Source organism: Ictalurus punctatus, chromosome 1 (assembly GCF_001660625.3).
Source record: "Ictalurus punctatus breed USDA103 chromosome 1, Coco_2.0, whole genome shotgun sequence".
NCBI classification, from domain to species: domain Eukaryota; kingdom Metazoa; phylum Chordata; class Actinopteri; order Siluriformes; family Ictaluridae; genus Ictalurus; species Ictalurus punctatus.
In genome coordinates this window covers 5080306-5098061 of record NC_030416.2, presented here as the reverse complement: position 1 = coordinate 5098061, position 17756 = coordinate 5080306, and the positions used below count along the sequence as shown (strand labels likewise).

At 39.5% G+C, this 17756-nt stretch overlaps 1 protein-coding gene across 4 annotated transcripts; it reads left to right on the top strand.

The window, feature by feature from the left end:
• The first annotated feature begins 5 nt into the window (after positions 1–5).
• On the top strand, positions 6–16671 carry LOC108264909 (transmembrane protein 241). Of its 4 annotated transcripts, XM_017466903.3 has the most exons (15): positions 7–237; positions 587–633; positions 874–951; positions 2795–2876; positions 2979–3056; positions 7043–7068; positions 7450–7501; positions 8096–8144; positions 9099–9144; positions 10688–10723; positions 10835–10869; positions 10987–11056; positions 11288–11381; positions 13762–13826; positions 13950–16671. In XM_017466903.3, exons 1-15 carry the CDS (start codon positions 166–168, stop codon positions 14011–14013), a joined length of 894 nt encoding a protein of 297 aa, XP_017322392.1. In that variant the 5' UTR covers positions 7–165; the 3' UTR covers positions 14014–16671. The 4 variants fall into 4 exon arrangements, with proteins under 4 accessions (XP_017322401.1, XP_017322410.1, XP_017322392.1 ...); XM_017466912.3 differs by lacking the exon at positions 874–951 and having other exon boundaries at positions 6–237; XM_017466921.3 differs by lacking the exon at positions 2795–2876 and having other exon boundaries at positions 6–237; positions 7045–7068.
• Positions 16672–17756: the final 1085 nt, after the last annotated feature.

Sequence of the window (17756 nt, the reverse complement as noted above, 5' to 3'; positions counted from 1 at the left end):
CACGCGTTTCGTCACTGGATACAGGAAGTAGTTTTGTAGCAAATCTTTACGTGGATAGGTTATCAAACTTTACCGCGGTGAAGTCGGGTTTCTGATGGATGTTCGCCGCGAGTTTCTCCCTTATATATGTTTTTAAAAGATTTCCAATCAGAGGATTTCTGACCGATGAATTTAGCACGAGCTATTCCAGGCGTTTTCTTCTGCATCTTTTTTGTGGGATCCTGTTTCTCAAATAAGGTGGGGATATATGTGTGTGTGTGTGTGTGTGTGTGTATATATATATATATATATATATATATATATATATATATATATATATATATATATATATGCACTCATATATAACTTTATTTATAGACTTTAATGTGTGGATTTCTTGAGTTAATACAGATGTCCGGTGAAAATTTCATGTGAATAACCTCATTGGAAATATATTTACTGAAAATCTGATTGACTGCCATATTCTGCTTCTAACATTACTATTATTATTATTATTATTATTATTATTATTATACTTTATATTGGTCTTTGTGTATGATATTCACACTTGACATTAAATGCTAAAACAGTTATTCTCTTTTTGCAGTATGTACTTTCTGTCTTGAAGTTTACATATCCCACCCTTTTCCAGGGGTAAGTCTGACACAGGTGGCTTAATAGCATCCACATGCACTTTATCAGCAGATCTGTATTTATTTATTTTTTTTAAAATCTTGGTTCTTCCCATATTCTTCACTTCCTAATAACGTTTGCTTTTTGAAACCATTTTCTTATTCGCTGTTCTTAAACACACACAATTAAAAAATAATAATAATAATAATTAACTTCATGCTCAGCTGCTCTGGACTTCACTGACTTATCTCTGAATACCAGGTGGCAAACCTGCATTGGAGCTCTTCTGCTTTTGGTGACTGGGAAACTGGGATGGGTGGAAATCAATGGTTTTCCCAGGTAATAAAATAATGTTGCAGAATTGTGTAGACTGGTAGTGTATAAATCATTTAAAAACACTCGCTGGAGGTACAGGGTGTCCCAAAACTCTCCATACATTTTGAACACGTGGGTTGTGCCTTCATCGGTGGATGTTTGTGGAAGTCCACTTCTCGGTTGATCCGAACACCTCCAGGCTTTTCGAATTTGTTAAGTAGTTTGGAAACAGCATCGTGTGTGTGTGTGATGTGCTAACGTCCATCGCAAACTTGCAAAAGCTTCCCGATCCAGCCATGAGTGATTCTTTTGACAAAGGCGTTCTTAAAGGCTATCTGAAATATATACAGTCATGTGGGGGGAAAAATAAGTACAGCTCATGGAAATTGTTGGCTTTTTTGACATATTTGTACAAGCAAACATTTGATCATCTTTGAAACAGTGCCTATTAATAGAGTTGATATATTTGAACAAAACCACAAGGAATATTTCGGACAAGATGGCCTCACATTATCTTCAAGCATTCTTTGATATGATGCAGAATTCATAGTTGGACAATGAATGCAAGCTGTCCAGTCCATGAGGCAGCAAAGCAACCCCATAACACCATAACATTTCCACCACCGTGCTTCACAGTTGGTATGAGGTGCTTCTCCTGAAAAGCCGTCTTTCATCTGCGCCAAACATGTCTGTTGTTACTGTGAATAAACAGCGCTATCTTTGATTCGTCGTTCCAGAGCACATTATTCAAAAAGGCCTGGTCTTTGCCTGTATGTAGTCTTGCAAAGGCTTTTTCTGCAATCACTTTCTGATTGTAGACGCATGCACTTTGACACCAACAGTTGCAAGACTTACTAGCAGATCCTGGGATGAAATCTTGTGGCTCTTGGAGTTTTCTTTTTGCATTAGATGGTCCGCTCTTGGGCTGAATTTGCTTGGACGCTTGAAGTTTTGCTCATGATTAACCATGGGGAAAGAGTCTGAGTGAGCAAAAGCACTAACCTTAGTTCTATTGGTTGGAAGAAAGCTGATTTTTAATGTGTAATTCTGATTTGTACCTTGGGACATCTGACATCACTTGTAACCAGTATAGTCCTCTTCAACCCAAACCAGCCAGAAGAAAATGGCAGGAAAAATGAAAGTCAGCATTCTGCCTACTTTTCATAAAGTTGCATGTAAACGTTTGCGTAAGCCAAATTGAACGCAACATTTCCTCTGGATTTACTAAAGTTTCGGATACACCAATCGTCTTCGCTGTTCAACAACGTACGCACGTGAATGCAATCACCCATAAATGTACGGCCTAGGCTAGCTGATTTGCATTTAGTGACGCCCACAAAACTCTATAAAAGGCAACGCTCATAGAGTGGAAAGTGCAGAATGACCACTAAACAGCCAAAAGAAGAAGAAGGCAGAAGAGGGAGTACTTTTGATTCATTGAATGACTAGTGTTATTTGGTTTAAAATGAATTTGGGTTGGAATGCTGTCTTGGTTTATTATTTTTTTTCCGTTTAATATTTCTTTAATAGCATTAGCACGAGACCATAAGCGATTTAAACTTGAGCGCATAATCCGCGTATTAAAATGCGGCAGTAACTGTTTGCAAATTATATGATTTGAACCCGATCAAACAAGATTAGTCTTCTTATGTGTAAATTTACACACACTCCGGAGCATGAGAAGATACAAATGTGTTTTTCTGACTTTACAGGATGTCATGTGTAAATTCTCATATGAAGGATTTATGAATAAATCCCTTTGTAACCAGGAGAATAAATGAGACCCAGTGTTCTTTATTGAGCTATGAGTTGAGTAGTAATAACACCATTGTAGCCAACATTTATGATCCTTTATTAAAATGACTAGATCTGCAGCAGTGTCCTGGCTTCCAGGATCAGTCCTTTTTTTGGGGAACATATATGGTGGATCCAAAGCCTTGTCCATTCTGGTATGTCTGTAATTTCTGCACAGATAATGAAAGTGTAATGCTGTAATTACACTCTTGTTGTCTCACATTTTTAACTGATCTGTTTGTGTGTTTTGTGGCTAGCCGATCCCGTTCTTTTTTGTGTTGCAAAACGTGTCAGAAGTGGTCTTCTCTCTTCTTGTTAGATGGACTCGAAAAGAGGTAAGCACAAAAAAATGTCTAAGGAGCAATATTTCTTTTCTGCAAATATGACATTCGGGATGCAGTGCAGTATGTAAACAAACTGACAGTTATCAGCAGCCAGTTAAAGTCCAGTGTGCAACAGCGTAGTGTAATTACACATCCCGTAGCAGTACCAAATGCTGCGTGAAGATGTAAAATGTTCTTTAGTCGGTCCCTCGAGGATTTCGCGATCGCGGAAAAGAACTCCACAATATTCGGAGGAACTTTTTCTTAATTACCGCAGATTGTCCACAGATTTGGGCCAAGCCGCGTCATGTGACGGCATCGCGACGAACGTTCAGCCAAAGCCCTCTTCGATTCACGTGCATCAAACACGAGTACAGCGAAAACGTCTCATTTAAGTAGTCAAAACGCATCTAACAGAACATAGTGGGGTTTTTTTTTTTTTACAGCTTCATGGTGTATTTTACAAATAGGAAATCAAACCTCAGTATTTACAGTACACTAGCATTTACTAACTAATGTCAACTTTTAATGTAAAAATGTATTTGTTGAAATTATCATCCATCAACATTAAATGTGCTGTAAATGTATTTTCGTTTTTATTTAATGAGTCTTCACAGCACAGTGATATTATTTTCTTCACATACCTTAGGGTTAGGGCATGCCAGGAAGTTGGGGTTAGAGCAGAGAGTCAGTCATGATACGGTGCCCCTGGAGCAGAGAGGGTTAATGGCCTTGCTCAAAGGCCCAAGGGCTTGAACCCCCGACCTTCCAATCAGTAACCCAGAGCCTTAACCGCTAAGCCACCGCTGCCCCAAGCGACACAGTACAGATTCTTGCCAAGCGGAACCACCTATTGCGTTTCAGCCCACATGAAGAACTGCTAACGGTCCTCAAAACACGCCAGCCCTAACTATTAAAAGTAATTCATCTTACAAATAATAAGGTGAAATAAAACTGAAATTGGATGACAAGATGCGGCTTTGTTTGTCTTCATCTCCATCACTTACAACTGTCCTGTTGACTCTTTTCCTCCTCTTCTTGTTTTCTCTTGCGCTCCTGGCTGCCAGTTAGGTACGTCCTTGTTCATTTTCAGGATTTAAAGCTCACGCGACTTGAGCGTGAAGGGGTGGCGCACGAGTATAAACCAGTCTTCAAATGAGATAGCACCCTGCAAAGGGGGTTGCTGAGGTGTTGCGTATTATTTTAAGATGAAAATTTTCTGACTGTTTAAATGATCAGCCCTCGGGGGCCGTTGCCTGCCTTGCCTGAAATGTATATCAAACAACTATGCACGAATACGGTATATATTGATTAAAGTTTCAGAACACTTGAAAAGTTAGAGGTTGTCACAGTACCAGGCTATTAGATGACTACACTTTTTTTTTTTTTAGATGTAAACTAAACAACAGAATATGAATCGTAGATCTAGTTTGCTGAACATCCAAGTTGTCACGATTTCCCCTCGCGCTAGCACTGGAGCATGTGGCGCACTTCTGAGTTTGTCAGTGACACTGAGTTTGTGTACTTTTGACACGTGTGCTTTGTCGTGATTCCTGTACTGTCATCGGTTGTTTCCCGTATGTGTCATCTTTAGTCTCAGCTGTTTTGTGTTCACCCTTGATTACGTTTGTCATTTAAACCCCGCGTGTCTCTTTGTACTTCGCGAAGTTCTACGTGAGTTTTCCATATATCAAGCGTTTGTTCCTTGTTTGATGTGTTATAGTTTTGATCTTGGTCTCACCCTCATTTTCGATTCCTGTTTAGTCTTGTTTACGCCCGTTTGCCTGACCTACTGCCTGTTTTTTTGACCACGCTGTTGTCTCATGTTTTGGATTTGTCTGCTTGCCTCTCTTTAATAAACCTCTTATCTGCATTTGCATCTGTCTGTGCCTCCATTACATGACAGAATACTTCGCCTCATTATGGATGCAGCAGGAGAGCGAGGAGAGCATCACACCAGTGTACATAGGAATGCCTGGCCACCATTCATGTCGGTCCAGTTTCCCCAGTGGACGGACATAGTACTCCCGGACCCCAATTATGGATTGGGTGGCTACCCAAGGCAGTTCATTTTCCACTGCCAAATGTACTTTTCGAGCCTGGCAAACCACAAGGCGGACAAGAGGCAATGGCTTGGGTTCATTGTGTCCCGGCTTTATGGCCCGGCCCGTGATTGGGCGGAGCATCTGGCCAGTAAAGGGTCAAGAGCCCCCAACAATGTAACTCCGCTTGCAGGACTATTCATGAAGGAGTTTGGACATCCAGGGCAGAGCTAAAACCTGGATCAACTTTTGAGGTGAGTCAGTGTGACGAGCAAGCCTAAGACCGAGGGCTGCCGTAAAGAAGCCACCCTACAGTGTCCTACATGCAGTAATCTTGGGATCCACGGATCACATTTCTGCTCCCGGCAGGGTTTTAAAAACAACTGGCATATCCACAAACGGCTCCACAAGAGAGCAAGGGCAGAGCACCAGCCTGAGACCTACGAAGTGGTCGCATCTACAGAGCTCCAGCTGGAGGTCAATGTGGCGACCTCATCTCCAGAGCTCCAACCTGAGACCCATGAGGTGGTCTCACCTGCAGAGCTCCAGCTGGAGGTCAACGTGGCGAGTTCCAGCATGAGACCTATGAGGAGGTCTCACTTGTTGAACACTTGTCTGAGGTCAATGTGGCGACCTCCAGAATCTTAGTCGGAGTTCAACGTGGTGATCTCCCCAGAACTCCAGCACGAGACCCAAGAGGTTGTCTCATTTCCAGAGCTCCTGCTAGTGGTTGACGAGGCAGCCTCCCAAGCTACATTCCTGTCCCAGGTCGACGATACGGCCAACTAAACTTTCACCTGAGTCTGCTGACACAGCCAACCAAGTTCAGCCTGCAGAGTCGATGGAGAACGACGCGCAGTCTCTCTGCGTGACTGATGACGCCGCTCATCCACCCTGTTCAGCTGAGGACGTTTCTCTGCCTCCCGTTGCAGCCAAGCGCTCCGATTTGCTTCCCTACTCTGCCGCGGATGTCACTACGCCAGGCCTCTCTGAGGACGTCGCTCTGCAATCCTGCTCCGCTGAGGATGCTGCTCAAAATCCCAGCTCAGCTGAGGACGCTGCGCAGTCTCCCTGTTCAGCTGAAGACGTTGCTCCGCTTTTCTTCCCTGTTTTGCCTCGGATGTCACTATGGCAGGCTCCGCTTCGGACAACGCTCCACCTTCCTGCTCGGCTGAGGATGTCGCTCCGCCCCAGTACTGTCATTGGTTGTTTCCCGTATGTGTCATCTTTACTCTCAGCTGTTTTGTGTTCACCCTTGATTACTTTTCTCATTTAAACCCCTCGTGTCTCTTTGTACTTCGCGAAGTTTTACGTGAGTTTCCCGGATACCAAGCGCTTGTTCCTCGTTTCACGCGTTATAGTTTCGATCTTTTTCTCGCCCTCGTTTTCGATTCCTGTTTAGCCTTGTTTATACCTGTTTGCCGATCGCCTGACCTACTGCCTGTTTTTTGACCACGCTATTGTCTCATGTTTTGGATTTGTCTGCTTGCCTCTCTTTAATAAAAGCTCTTATCTGCATTTGCATCTGTCTGCGCCTCCATTACGTGACACAAGTAGCTATACACTATAGAAAGTTCAAAAGTTTCGACACGCTCATTCTTTATTTAATTTTTTTACCCCACATTTTAGAATAAGAATAAAGTCATCAGAACTCTGGAATAACACAAGTGGAACTATGGGAATTATGTTGTGATAAGATTTTTTTTTTTTTTCTAAATAAATTGTTAGTTTTCTAATAAAAGAAAAGAATATGCCGGCACGATTATATTTTCGTCTACAACACCGGTTTCAAACATTTAATCACACACCTTCAGATCAAAAGTTTTTTAAGCTCATGAGAAATGTTTCAGTCGAGTGTCTCCAAACTTTTGACCAGTAGTGAATGTTAGAAGTAAGTTTACCTAATAATAACCCCTGAAATAATTCAGTTTCTTATTTTCTGGTTTTACTCTCAAGAGGTCATCGTGGGTGAAGACATTCAGGTAGGCATTTATTTTATCGTCTATATCCAGGAAGGTAGAAATTTCTTAGTGCCTATTTTACATTAGTAGTAGTAAGGTATTGTAAAAACACAGGCATTTTCTGTGTCACATGTAGACCATCGCAAGTAGCGCTCTTTTCATTTTTAAGTGGAAAAACAATAGAACAGGAAAAATCATAGCCCAGTCTGTTTTTTTATGGAATTTACAAAGAGATGCATATTTTTACTACCTCAAACATGTGACAGACAATGTCTGTTGTTGAAAGTGCTACACAAATACAACTGAATTGAATGTAGGATTGGTATTGGCGTTTCTCAACGTAAAGATGCATTCGTATTTGCAGTTCTCGCCAAGTAATTTTGACTTGATCATTATTTCCAGTGAAAGCCTGATGCTGCTGTCAGCTATTACTCTTGCACTTCAAAATCGTCAGGTAAAATAACTCCTCTTATACACACACACCAAACAACATTACATAGACAGTTTGTTTGTACACCTCCACGACCAATCACATTATCAAACGTTTTTCCACAGTGAATGAAATCATATCTTTAAACTACACCTGATTGTGATCTTAATATTAATTTATTACAGTGTAGACAAGTTCTCCCTGAGAACGTCCTGTTACAGAACCATGTTATTTCTTGTGTCATAAATATTTATTTGTAACCCCTTTCTAATGGGAATCAACTGATTGTTCTGAAGGTTAGTAGGAATGATGTATATCTCGACCTAATGTGTTGTTACTATTTTGATGAACAGTGCTAAAGTAGGACAGATTTGTACTGGATATTACTGATGTAGATTAATGATGTAATTCGTGGTAGCCAAATTAATCATACAGCAGAAACAAACTACACCCCATTTGCTTATGTTGAACTATAGTGATATCAGTCCTGCGTAATGGTGAAAATGATATTTACATCGACATTTATTCATTTAGCAGACACGTTTATACAAAGCGACTTGCGGAATGAGGAAATGCAAGCAAATTTTTTTAATCTCATCTCACCCTATTCCATTTCAGTTTGGGCTAAATGGTTACATATGGGCGGTCATCCACTTTTGCTGTGTTGGTGAGACTGTTTTGTAGTTTTGAAAGTTATTACATCTAGAATTTTATTGATTTAATTATTCCTCCATATAGCCTGTGTCATTTTATGATTAAAAAAAATAAAAAGTTTCATAATCATTGTGTACCCAAGGATTTGCTATGCGTCTATAAATCCACACATTATACACTGTTATTTATTTCTTTGGGAATTTCTCCCTAATTTAGTCATGACCAATTCTTACATGACAGCTACCAACCAGAGAACTGTATCATACTTCTTCTGAGGCACGTGAGCCATGAAGCACGTCATGCTTCGTACTGTTGCTCATGCAACGTAATGCACACCTTCTGCATGTATGAGCTCACAGATGCCAATGATTAGCAAGTGTCACTGAGTGCTGATTGAGAGAGCTAATTTTGCTCCCTTGGGCTCCTGGACACAGACGGCTGTGACATCATTGGGATTCGAACTCGTAATCTCTGGAGGATAGGGCGAACGCTTTATCGATGATTCTATAATATCAGCACAAATGCATTGGTGATTTAGTTGCAATATGTTCATCTATATACTATACAGTACAATGAGAAAGTATTTGCCCCCACCCTGATTCCTGATTTAGTTTTAGATCTTCAAATGAAATACAACATAAATCAAAGGCAAGCTGAGTAAACGCAATACAGTTTTTATTTCTTTCTTTTTAACACCTATTACCAATGTGAAAAACTAATTGCCCCCTTAAAATCTGGTTGTGCCAACTTTAGCAGCAATAACCTCATCCAAATGCTTCCGATAACTGGAGATGAGTCTTTCATTATGTCTAGGACTAGGACTTGCCTCCTATGCTTTGGATCATTGTCTTGCTGCATAATCCAGTTGCACTTGAGTTTCAACTTAACTGTTGTACAGTAATAGAATGATAATAAATACAATGCAGTATATTCAATGTAATCTTTTTCTGTTTCTCCTCTATTTCAGGGTCATACAAAGTGTTCCAGAGGAACTCAACGTCTAGCCATCTGAGGTTACTATTTTGACCAGTTTTGATCTTGTAGTGTTTGCGCTTTATAGAATTTTTTTATTGTGATTTGTGCTATTTACAGTGAAACAAATCTATCTCCTGTTTTTTAACTTGCTTGTTTCTAAATAACACATAAGTACATACAAATTCTTATTTATACAGTATTGGAAGGGAAGGCCAATTTTTCCATTTTTGCTGTACACTGAAGACCTTTGAGTTTGAGACCAAAAGATGAATATGAGACGACAGATCACAATTTCAGCTTTCATTTCCAGATACTTGCATCTAGGTGAATTAAACAACACCTTTTGTTTGATCTCGCTCATTTTTCAAGTGATCAAAAATATTACAATGTGACTCAGTGGTTCTTCTTGGTGCCCAGGGGTGTCCTGTTAGATTTATCGTTTACACGATAAAATTTTGCCTGGGAAGACTGCATTTGTTGTCAAAAAGGATAAACCAACACAAAGATCAGAGAGCTGTCTATGGGAAAAGCAAGCCATTTTGAAGCTGAGAAAAGAAGTAAAATCTATCCATTGCATAAGCATTGGGCTTAGCCAGTATAACAATTTGGAATGTCCTTGAAAATGTCCTGGAAAAGAAAGAAACCACTGGTGTACTAATTGTCATGATTTCCACGAACGCGCGCTGCCGGGTTTTCAGTGACCTTGACTTTGTTTTCTTCTGACATCTGTGTTTTGTTAAGGTTTGTCCTGTCTCCGCCCCGGTATTGTAAAAAGAATTATAATCCCCTTGTGTCTCTTTATACTTTGCAAAGTATCGCGTGAGTTTTTTGAATACCAACCCTTTGTCCCTCGTTTCATGGGTCATAGTTTTGATCTTGATCTTTTTGAATCCTGTTTAGGCTTCGATTCCGTTTTGCCTCTTTTATACCCGTTTGCCAATCGCCTGACTTTTGCCTGCTTATGACCACGTCTGTGTTTCACGATTTGGATTTGTCTGCCTGTCTCTCGTATAATAAAGCTCTTATCTGCATTTGCATCCTAACCTTAGCCTCCAATACGTGACATTAATAACCAGACATGGAACAGGTTGGCCAAGGAAAATAAGCACATGTGATGACAGAAATAATGTGAGGCCTGTGAAGAAGAGCCCCAAAACAACATTCAGTGACCACCAAGAACCTCCACAGGGCAGGGATGAAGATTGCACAATCCACAAAGAGCAACTGAAAGAAGCTGCAGCACAAGCCTGGAAAAGCATCACAAAAGAAGAATGCAACAGTTTGGCGACGTCAGTGGTCCATGGGTTTGATGCAGTTATTGCAAGCAAGGGATATGCAACCAAACGTTACGTGTTCTTTACTTTTTTTCCGAATACTTTTGCTCACCTAAAAATTGAGTGGTCTGCCAAGAAAGATGCCATCATGTTCGAAGTTGTTTAACACATCTAGATGTAAATATCTGGAAATGAAAACTGAAATTCCCATCTGATAATCTTTTGATCTCAAACCCAAATGTATTCAGTGTGTGTCAAAGGTCGTTTATGAGAGTCTGTAAGATTTTTTTTTTTTTTTTTTAAACAGTGATCTTGAACAACAGTTAATCAACTACATGGTCAGGTAAATAAACTGACATACTTATTTTTTACAGTTTTTAATTAGCTATTATTTTTCATTTGCTGTTAAAAAGAAACTTTTTTTTTTTTTTTTTTTTTTTTTTTTTTAAAAAAGCATCTTGCTGTTAGCTACTGCAACACATCCAACAGGTAATCCGACATCTCTTTCTCAGTGACTTTTATTTTTTGCATTGTGGCATATTATTCCTGGAGAGTGTTGTGATGAATATCCAATAGCATTTGTAAACTATAATTTTTTTTTCTTAGGTGATCTTTTTGGTGCTCTGGATTTTCCCTTCCTTTGGTCCTATACATTCTATAGTGGCTGTTTTGCCAGGTAGGAAGTTTCCACATGAACCAAATCAACTTTGCATTTAGTAGATTTATATGGTGTTTCTGATGTAAAGTTAAATTTATAAGAGATTGGGCAGCAATTTGGGACGCTGCTGTACGTATACATGTTAAGTCGTATAAAAAGAAAGTAATCATAACTATAAACCAAATAAGTATTAATTCACGTATTAAATGCAACTTGATGTGCTAATGAAATGCGCATTCTTACCAACAGTGCTATACTTGGCTTTTTTCTGGTGCTAGCATCGGTGAAGTTGAAGAGCGGACTTTCTTTGGTGCACTGCGCGGTCTGGCTGTTCCTGGCCAAGGTCAGAGATATCATCATTCTTCTTTCATACTCATTCATTACAAATGGATGAGATACATGAATAGAGTTTTTAAGACATTATTCTTTCATTTTAAATGTCCTGTACATACCTGTTCCAACTGACTTATACCATTTTATACCGTATACAAAGAAAGTAAGTACACCCCTGTTTACTGTTACTACAATCTTAGAAATTATAAAATTGTATTTTTTTTTTGTACAGTTATAGAATGAGATATAATAAGGGGGTCCATACAATAAAAGTTACTGCAACAAAGACTGGTATGTTCTTCACTAATGATGCTTATTGATTACCTCCTTGGCATGGATAGAAGAAATCTTTGACGATATAATTCTTCACTTTTCACCTTTTCTTTGCTGGAGATGTTCCATTTCTTTACTGACTGTTTTAAGATTCCCAAATGGTGTTCGGTAGCATTCCGGTCAGGTGATGTATTTCAGGGGCGTTTCATGTGTTGTGGCCTAGTATCCAGCCAGCATATACATTATGATTATGACATCCACCACCCATCGGACCAGGCTCTCCATATCTCCAAGTTATTTATGAATACATCATTCCACTGTAAGGAAGGAAAAGGATCTACAAATGGCACGGATTTCAAACGACTGCCAATTTGTCTAGGACTGGCCATTCCCAGCAAATTCAGGCCCAAAGCAGACCATCTGATGCACAATGAAGTCTCCAAGAACCCCCAAATTGCTTCGCAAGATTTGCTAGTAAGTCTAGCAGCTGTTGGTGTCAAAGTGGATGCTTCTACAATCAGTAAGAGATTGCACAAATTTGACCTGCATGGGAGGCGTGCCATGTAGGCAAAGACCAGGTCTTTTGGAGTAACGTGCTCTGGACAGACGAATCAAAGATAGAGTTGTTTGGCCACAGTAACAGCAGACATGTTTGGCGCAGACCAAAGACAGCTTTTCAGGAGAAGCACCTCATACCAACTGTGAAGCACAGGGACTGGACAGCTTGCAGCTGACTCCCCCCGATGACAGAGGTAATCCATGACCACCATGGCCCCAAACCCTCTGTCCAACATGTTAGTCTGCAGAAAAAAAGGGAGAGAGTGTGAATGCAACAGCGGGCCCCCACACAAAACCACATTTACCTGGCAGAAAGCATGCTCGCATGGCTCCGTCCGCTGGACCGGATCTGACAGCTCCTTTTTAATGAAGTCAGTCAGTGGGCTGGTGACTTCTGAAAAATTAGGTACACAACTTCTGTAGTAGCCAACCAGCACCAGGAACTGCCTCAGCCCCTTTTTGGTCTTGGGTCTCGTGCAGGCCGCAATTGCTGCGGTCTTATCAATTTTGAGGCGCACCTGCCCATGTCCCAAGTCGAAGCCCAGAAACTGTACTTCCACCCACCCAATTGCACACTTCTTTGGGTTCACTGTGAGTCCCATCCTGCGGTCCCATTTTTGAGAGCTTGAAATGGGGCATGGCCGTAGAGGCCTCTGCTGGATTTTGCTTATAGAAGAGTCTGGAAAACCTGGTGTCGAGTCTGGTCGATGCCAGTCAGGGTCTTGACGATCTTTGCGAGTGGTCGAGGATTTCATTATGGCAGATCTTCTTCAAATACTGGGTTTTGGCAACAGTGTAACAATTCCCTTTTAAGTTCTGAGGGAAATAAGGAAACAGGAGGCAGGCTTGCAACAACACAAAAGGGGCTCTTTATTTACATTACTTTTTGAAACTTTACTAAACATTTCCAGGAACTGTTGATCAGTCCTGCACATCGGCTTGGAGGAATTTTAGCCCGTTCCTCAGTACAGAACAGCTTCAACTCGGGGATGTTGGTGGGTTTCCTCGCATGAACTGTTTGCTTCAGGCCCTTCCACAACATTCCTACTGGATTAAGGTCCTTTGTTCGTGCACTTCCACAAATGTGTGTTGTGAAGACCTCGATAGATCCCTTTTATTTAAATAAAACAGAGCGCTCACTCACACCTGATCGTCATCCCATCGATTGAAAACACCTCACTCTAATTTCACCTTCAAATGAACTGCTAATCCTAGAGATTCACATACTTTTGCCACTCACGGATATGTAATACTGGATCATTTTCCTCAATAAATAAATGGTCAAGTATAATATTTTTGTCTCATTTGTTTAATTGGGTTCTCTTTGTCTCTTATCTTTAGAACTTGTGTGAATGATAATTTAGGTCATATTTATGCAGACGTCGAAAGTTCTAAACTTTCACGCAGCGCCGTATACGATATTTTCCGAATTAAACTGAACATACGTAGGTGTTTTAAAACAGTATCTTGTACTATTTACAAGTTTAGTGATATCGAACTGGGCAGTATTCACTTTTGTTGTCTTGTATTATTAAACGTTTGTCTTATCTCACTTACAGATACTGGCTTCTGCTCTGTCCATTTTTATATTCAGCATAGAACTGGGACCCCTAACATTATGCTGGTGAGGTGACCATTAATAATGATTAATTATTGTGAATATAAGTTTAGAAGAGCAGTGTACTATAAAATGTATAAGTGCCCATTGTCTAATGTGGATTACCTCATTCAATTTTTCTCCTTACAGCATCCTTACAAGCCATGTTGCCGAGGCGCTGTCAATTCACGCAAACAGCCTTCTGGAGAGCTAAAACAAATTTCATTACGCAATCACATAATGATGCTTCGCCTCGGCTTATCTTTCTTTTCGTTCTAATATTATGCAATATAACCGCTGATAATCATGACAGTTCAGAGTATTTAATATCAAAAAATGCCATTTCCAGATGTTTGTGTTTGCATATTTACATATCTGTGATCACTGTACTGTAATAGGAATTACTGATGGCATGGTCTACACAGGCAATATGCTGTGTCTAAATATAACAACAAACGGTTTTAAAAAACAGTATATCTTCTTGCTAGGTATGTATATATTTTGTATTAACAGCTGGATGATGTAACAGAAATAGATTCTGCGGTTAGTAAATTTCATTTTTAAATTAGGACACGGAGTTACTTTGGATTGAGTTTAAGACTGTAACTAAACTAGCCAGCTTGGTAACTAGTATATTATTAGTTAGCATGTCATCATTACATAGCATTGTTGTATGCTCTTGCCACTTTCAGTAATTCCTAATGTCCTATTGCTCAGTATTATATTACATGCTGAGGGTATTTTTCAGGGCACTTTGATTTTTATTTTGTGCTTGTTTACATTATTAATGCTCTAAAGACACATCATGTATGACTGTTTTGTCTAGGGAAACTCAAGTAAATTATGTCTATCGTCTTATAATGCTTGGTTAATACTGTTTCTTGATTTTAAAAATGGAACTGAAAAACAAAAACTGCACTGAAGGGCTTTGTGCATAGAACTACATGACAACATTGACAAAAACATTTATAAATGCATAATCCAATAGATGTTGACGGTCACCAAAATCAGTCCGTGACTACGTTTACATGGACGGCAGTAATCTAATTATTGACCTTACTCTGATTAAGGTGTTTACATGAGTCCCTTTTAGAATACTCCTTTCATGTTCCGGTTTTACACGTTCTAGAACATAGATCGATTAACAGCACACGTCATTACGTCACTGCGCCACGCCGTCCGACGTTCCCTCCTGAATTTCATGCGTCAACATACAGTTTTGGGTGTTTTTATTTAAAATTTTTACGAACGCTTCAAGTGCGGTTAATTATTTGTCGTGCTGTACGTGCAAACAGACGACTGCTTGAAGCGGTGGTACAGTTTGGGTTGGGTACAGTAGCAGGTAAGTATGCGGTTTGGGACGCAGCCGTGCTCTTGTTTGTCGTCACAAGGTTGTACGTGTCCTGTCGCAAAATGCGGTGAAAACTCCCACACGACGTTAATAGTGTGATTAAGGTGTGTACACGTCTGTAACGCACGTCGATAATGCGATTAAAACAGGAATACGCCACACGTCTTAATTCCATTTATGTTTACTTCGAGTATGACTTTATTCGGATTAAGGTAAGAAAAAATTGCTGTTTACATGGTAGTTTCTTAATCAGAGTATCGTCTTAATCGGGTTAAAATTGGATTATTCTGTCCATGTAAACGTACTGAGTGTGACATTAGGTTGTGTAATGTCACTTTCTGGGGTGAACTGACTTAGCTGGTTATGACAACTGACTGTGTAGCTCAGTGTACACACTGCCATTTCGAAGCTGAGAAAAGACGGGAAACTCAGTCAGAGGAACTGCCCTAGCATTGGGCATAGCCAATACAACAATTTGGAATATTCTGATAAATAAAGAAACCAGTGGTGTACCGAGCAACAGACACTGAATGGATTGGCCAAGGAAGACGACTACAGCTGATGGCAGAAACATTGTGAGAGCCGTGACGATAAACACAAAAACAACAGTCAGTGACATCACCAACAACCTCCACAGGGCAGGGGTGAAGGTATCACAATCCACCGTTGGAAGAGGACTTTGAGAGCAGAAATATAGAGTCCATACCACAAGATGCAAACCACTCATGAGCAGTAAGAATCAGAACCCCAGATTGAAATTTGCAGTAAAATACAGAGATGAGCCACAAACCTTCTAGAACCAAGATTGACCTCTACTAACGTGATGGAAAGGCCAAATCATGGAGAAAGAAAGGATCTGCTCATGATCCAAAACATAGCTCACCTGTGAAACATGGTGGCGGTAGTGTCATGACTTAGGCTTGCATGGCTGCTTCTGGAGCAGGCTCAGTAATCTTAATTGATGATGGAACTCATGTTGATAGCAGCAGAATGAATTCAGAAGTTTACAGGAACATTGTGTCTGCCAGTTTACAGAGAAATGCATCCAAATTAATCAGGAGGAACTTCATCATGCAGCAAGACAACGATCCAAAACACACCGCCAACACAACACAGGACTTCATCGGGGGGGTGGTGGAAGGTTTTAGACTGGACAAGTCAATCACCAGACCTTTACCCAATTCAGCAGCATTTCACCTCCTGAAGAGGAGACTAAAGGGAGAACCCCCTGAAACAAACAACAGCTGAAAGACGCTGTGGTAAAAACCTGGAAAAGCATCACAAAAGAAGAAACCAACAATTTGGTGATGTTCGTGAGTCGCAGGCTTGATGCAGTTATTGCAAGCAAGCGATATGCAACCAAATATGTTATAAGTGTTATTTAATGTACTTCATGACTTATCTGTTCCTATACTTTTGCTCACCTAAAAATCGGGCAGTCTGATACAAAAAGGTTCTATGTTTTATATTGCTGAACATATCTAGATGTAAATACCAGGAAATAAAAGCTGAAATCCTAAACTCTCATCTCATATCCATCTTTTGATCTCAAAACCAAAGGTCTTTGGTGTACAGCAGAAACAAATCAATTGGCCTCGCCGCTCCAATAGTTTTAAAGGGGACTGTATAGTTCTTCTGTCAACACTGTTACCACCTTGAAATTCATGTATAAATTGGGAACTTTTATTCATGCTGCTTTGTAAGTGAGGGGGAGTGATGAAACTTCCTTTCATATCTTGGATGCTAAACACATGGAGGTATGTTTGCTGTCCCGTCTGAAAAAAAAAGTTTGACAAAAAATTGTAACTGGGTCGAAAGTACATTTATGAGATGTCACAATTATTACCATATTGTGATAGGCTAGGGACCAATGCTTATTTATTTAATGACTGTTTTCTTGAATCTTTAAATATCATTTCTTTAGTACCATGAACTACCATTAGCGCATTTATACCATCAAGTGGACATTTTGTCTCACATGTTTCAAATTTGAGACAAAATCTCCATCAAAGGATGGCAACAGGGTTGACCAAAAGAAATACTCAAAAGGATGCTAAAATGAATACATCACAAAAAAAAAAAAAGATATTATAGAGATATTAACATAAATACAAATTGTAATGAATAAAAATATACATTACCATTTGTATTTATGTTAATATCTCTATATCTTTTTTTAGATATTATTTTTATTTTTTTATATATTAAAATATTTTATATATAAATATATTTATATTTTATATATATTTATTTATATATAAATACAATATTTATATAAAAAAATATTTTTATATTTTTTATATTTTTTTAGATATTACTTGTGTGCAGTAAGTTTACACAAAGAAATGTAAAGAAAGAAAAAACCCCAGCTGACAGTGCCATGTCTAAGGCAGAACTGTGTCCATTAATATAATGAATAAAAATATACATTATATTAATGGACACAGTTCTGCCTTAGACATGGCACTGTCAGCTGGGGTTTTTTTCTCTTTACATTTCTTTGTGTAAACTTACTGCACACATATACAGTGTTGTAAAAAAAGTATTTGATTTCCTCTGTTGTGTATTTCTCATACTAAATACAACAAAGGCAACCTGAGTAAACA

Coding starts and splice junctions, on each gene's coding strand:
- LOC108264909 (XM_017466903.3), top strand. CDS start 166: ATGAATTTAGCACGAGCTATTCCAGGCGTTTTCTTCTGCATCTTTTTT. Junction 2,877..2,978: donor CCAAAGCCTTGTCCATTCTG/GTATGTCTGTAA, acceptor TTTTGTGGCTAG/CCGATCCCGTTCTTTTTTGT. Junction 9,145..10,687: donor TCAACGTCTAGCCATCTGAG/GTTACTATTTTG, acceptor TTTTTTAAACAG/TGATCTTGAACAACAGTTAA.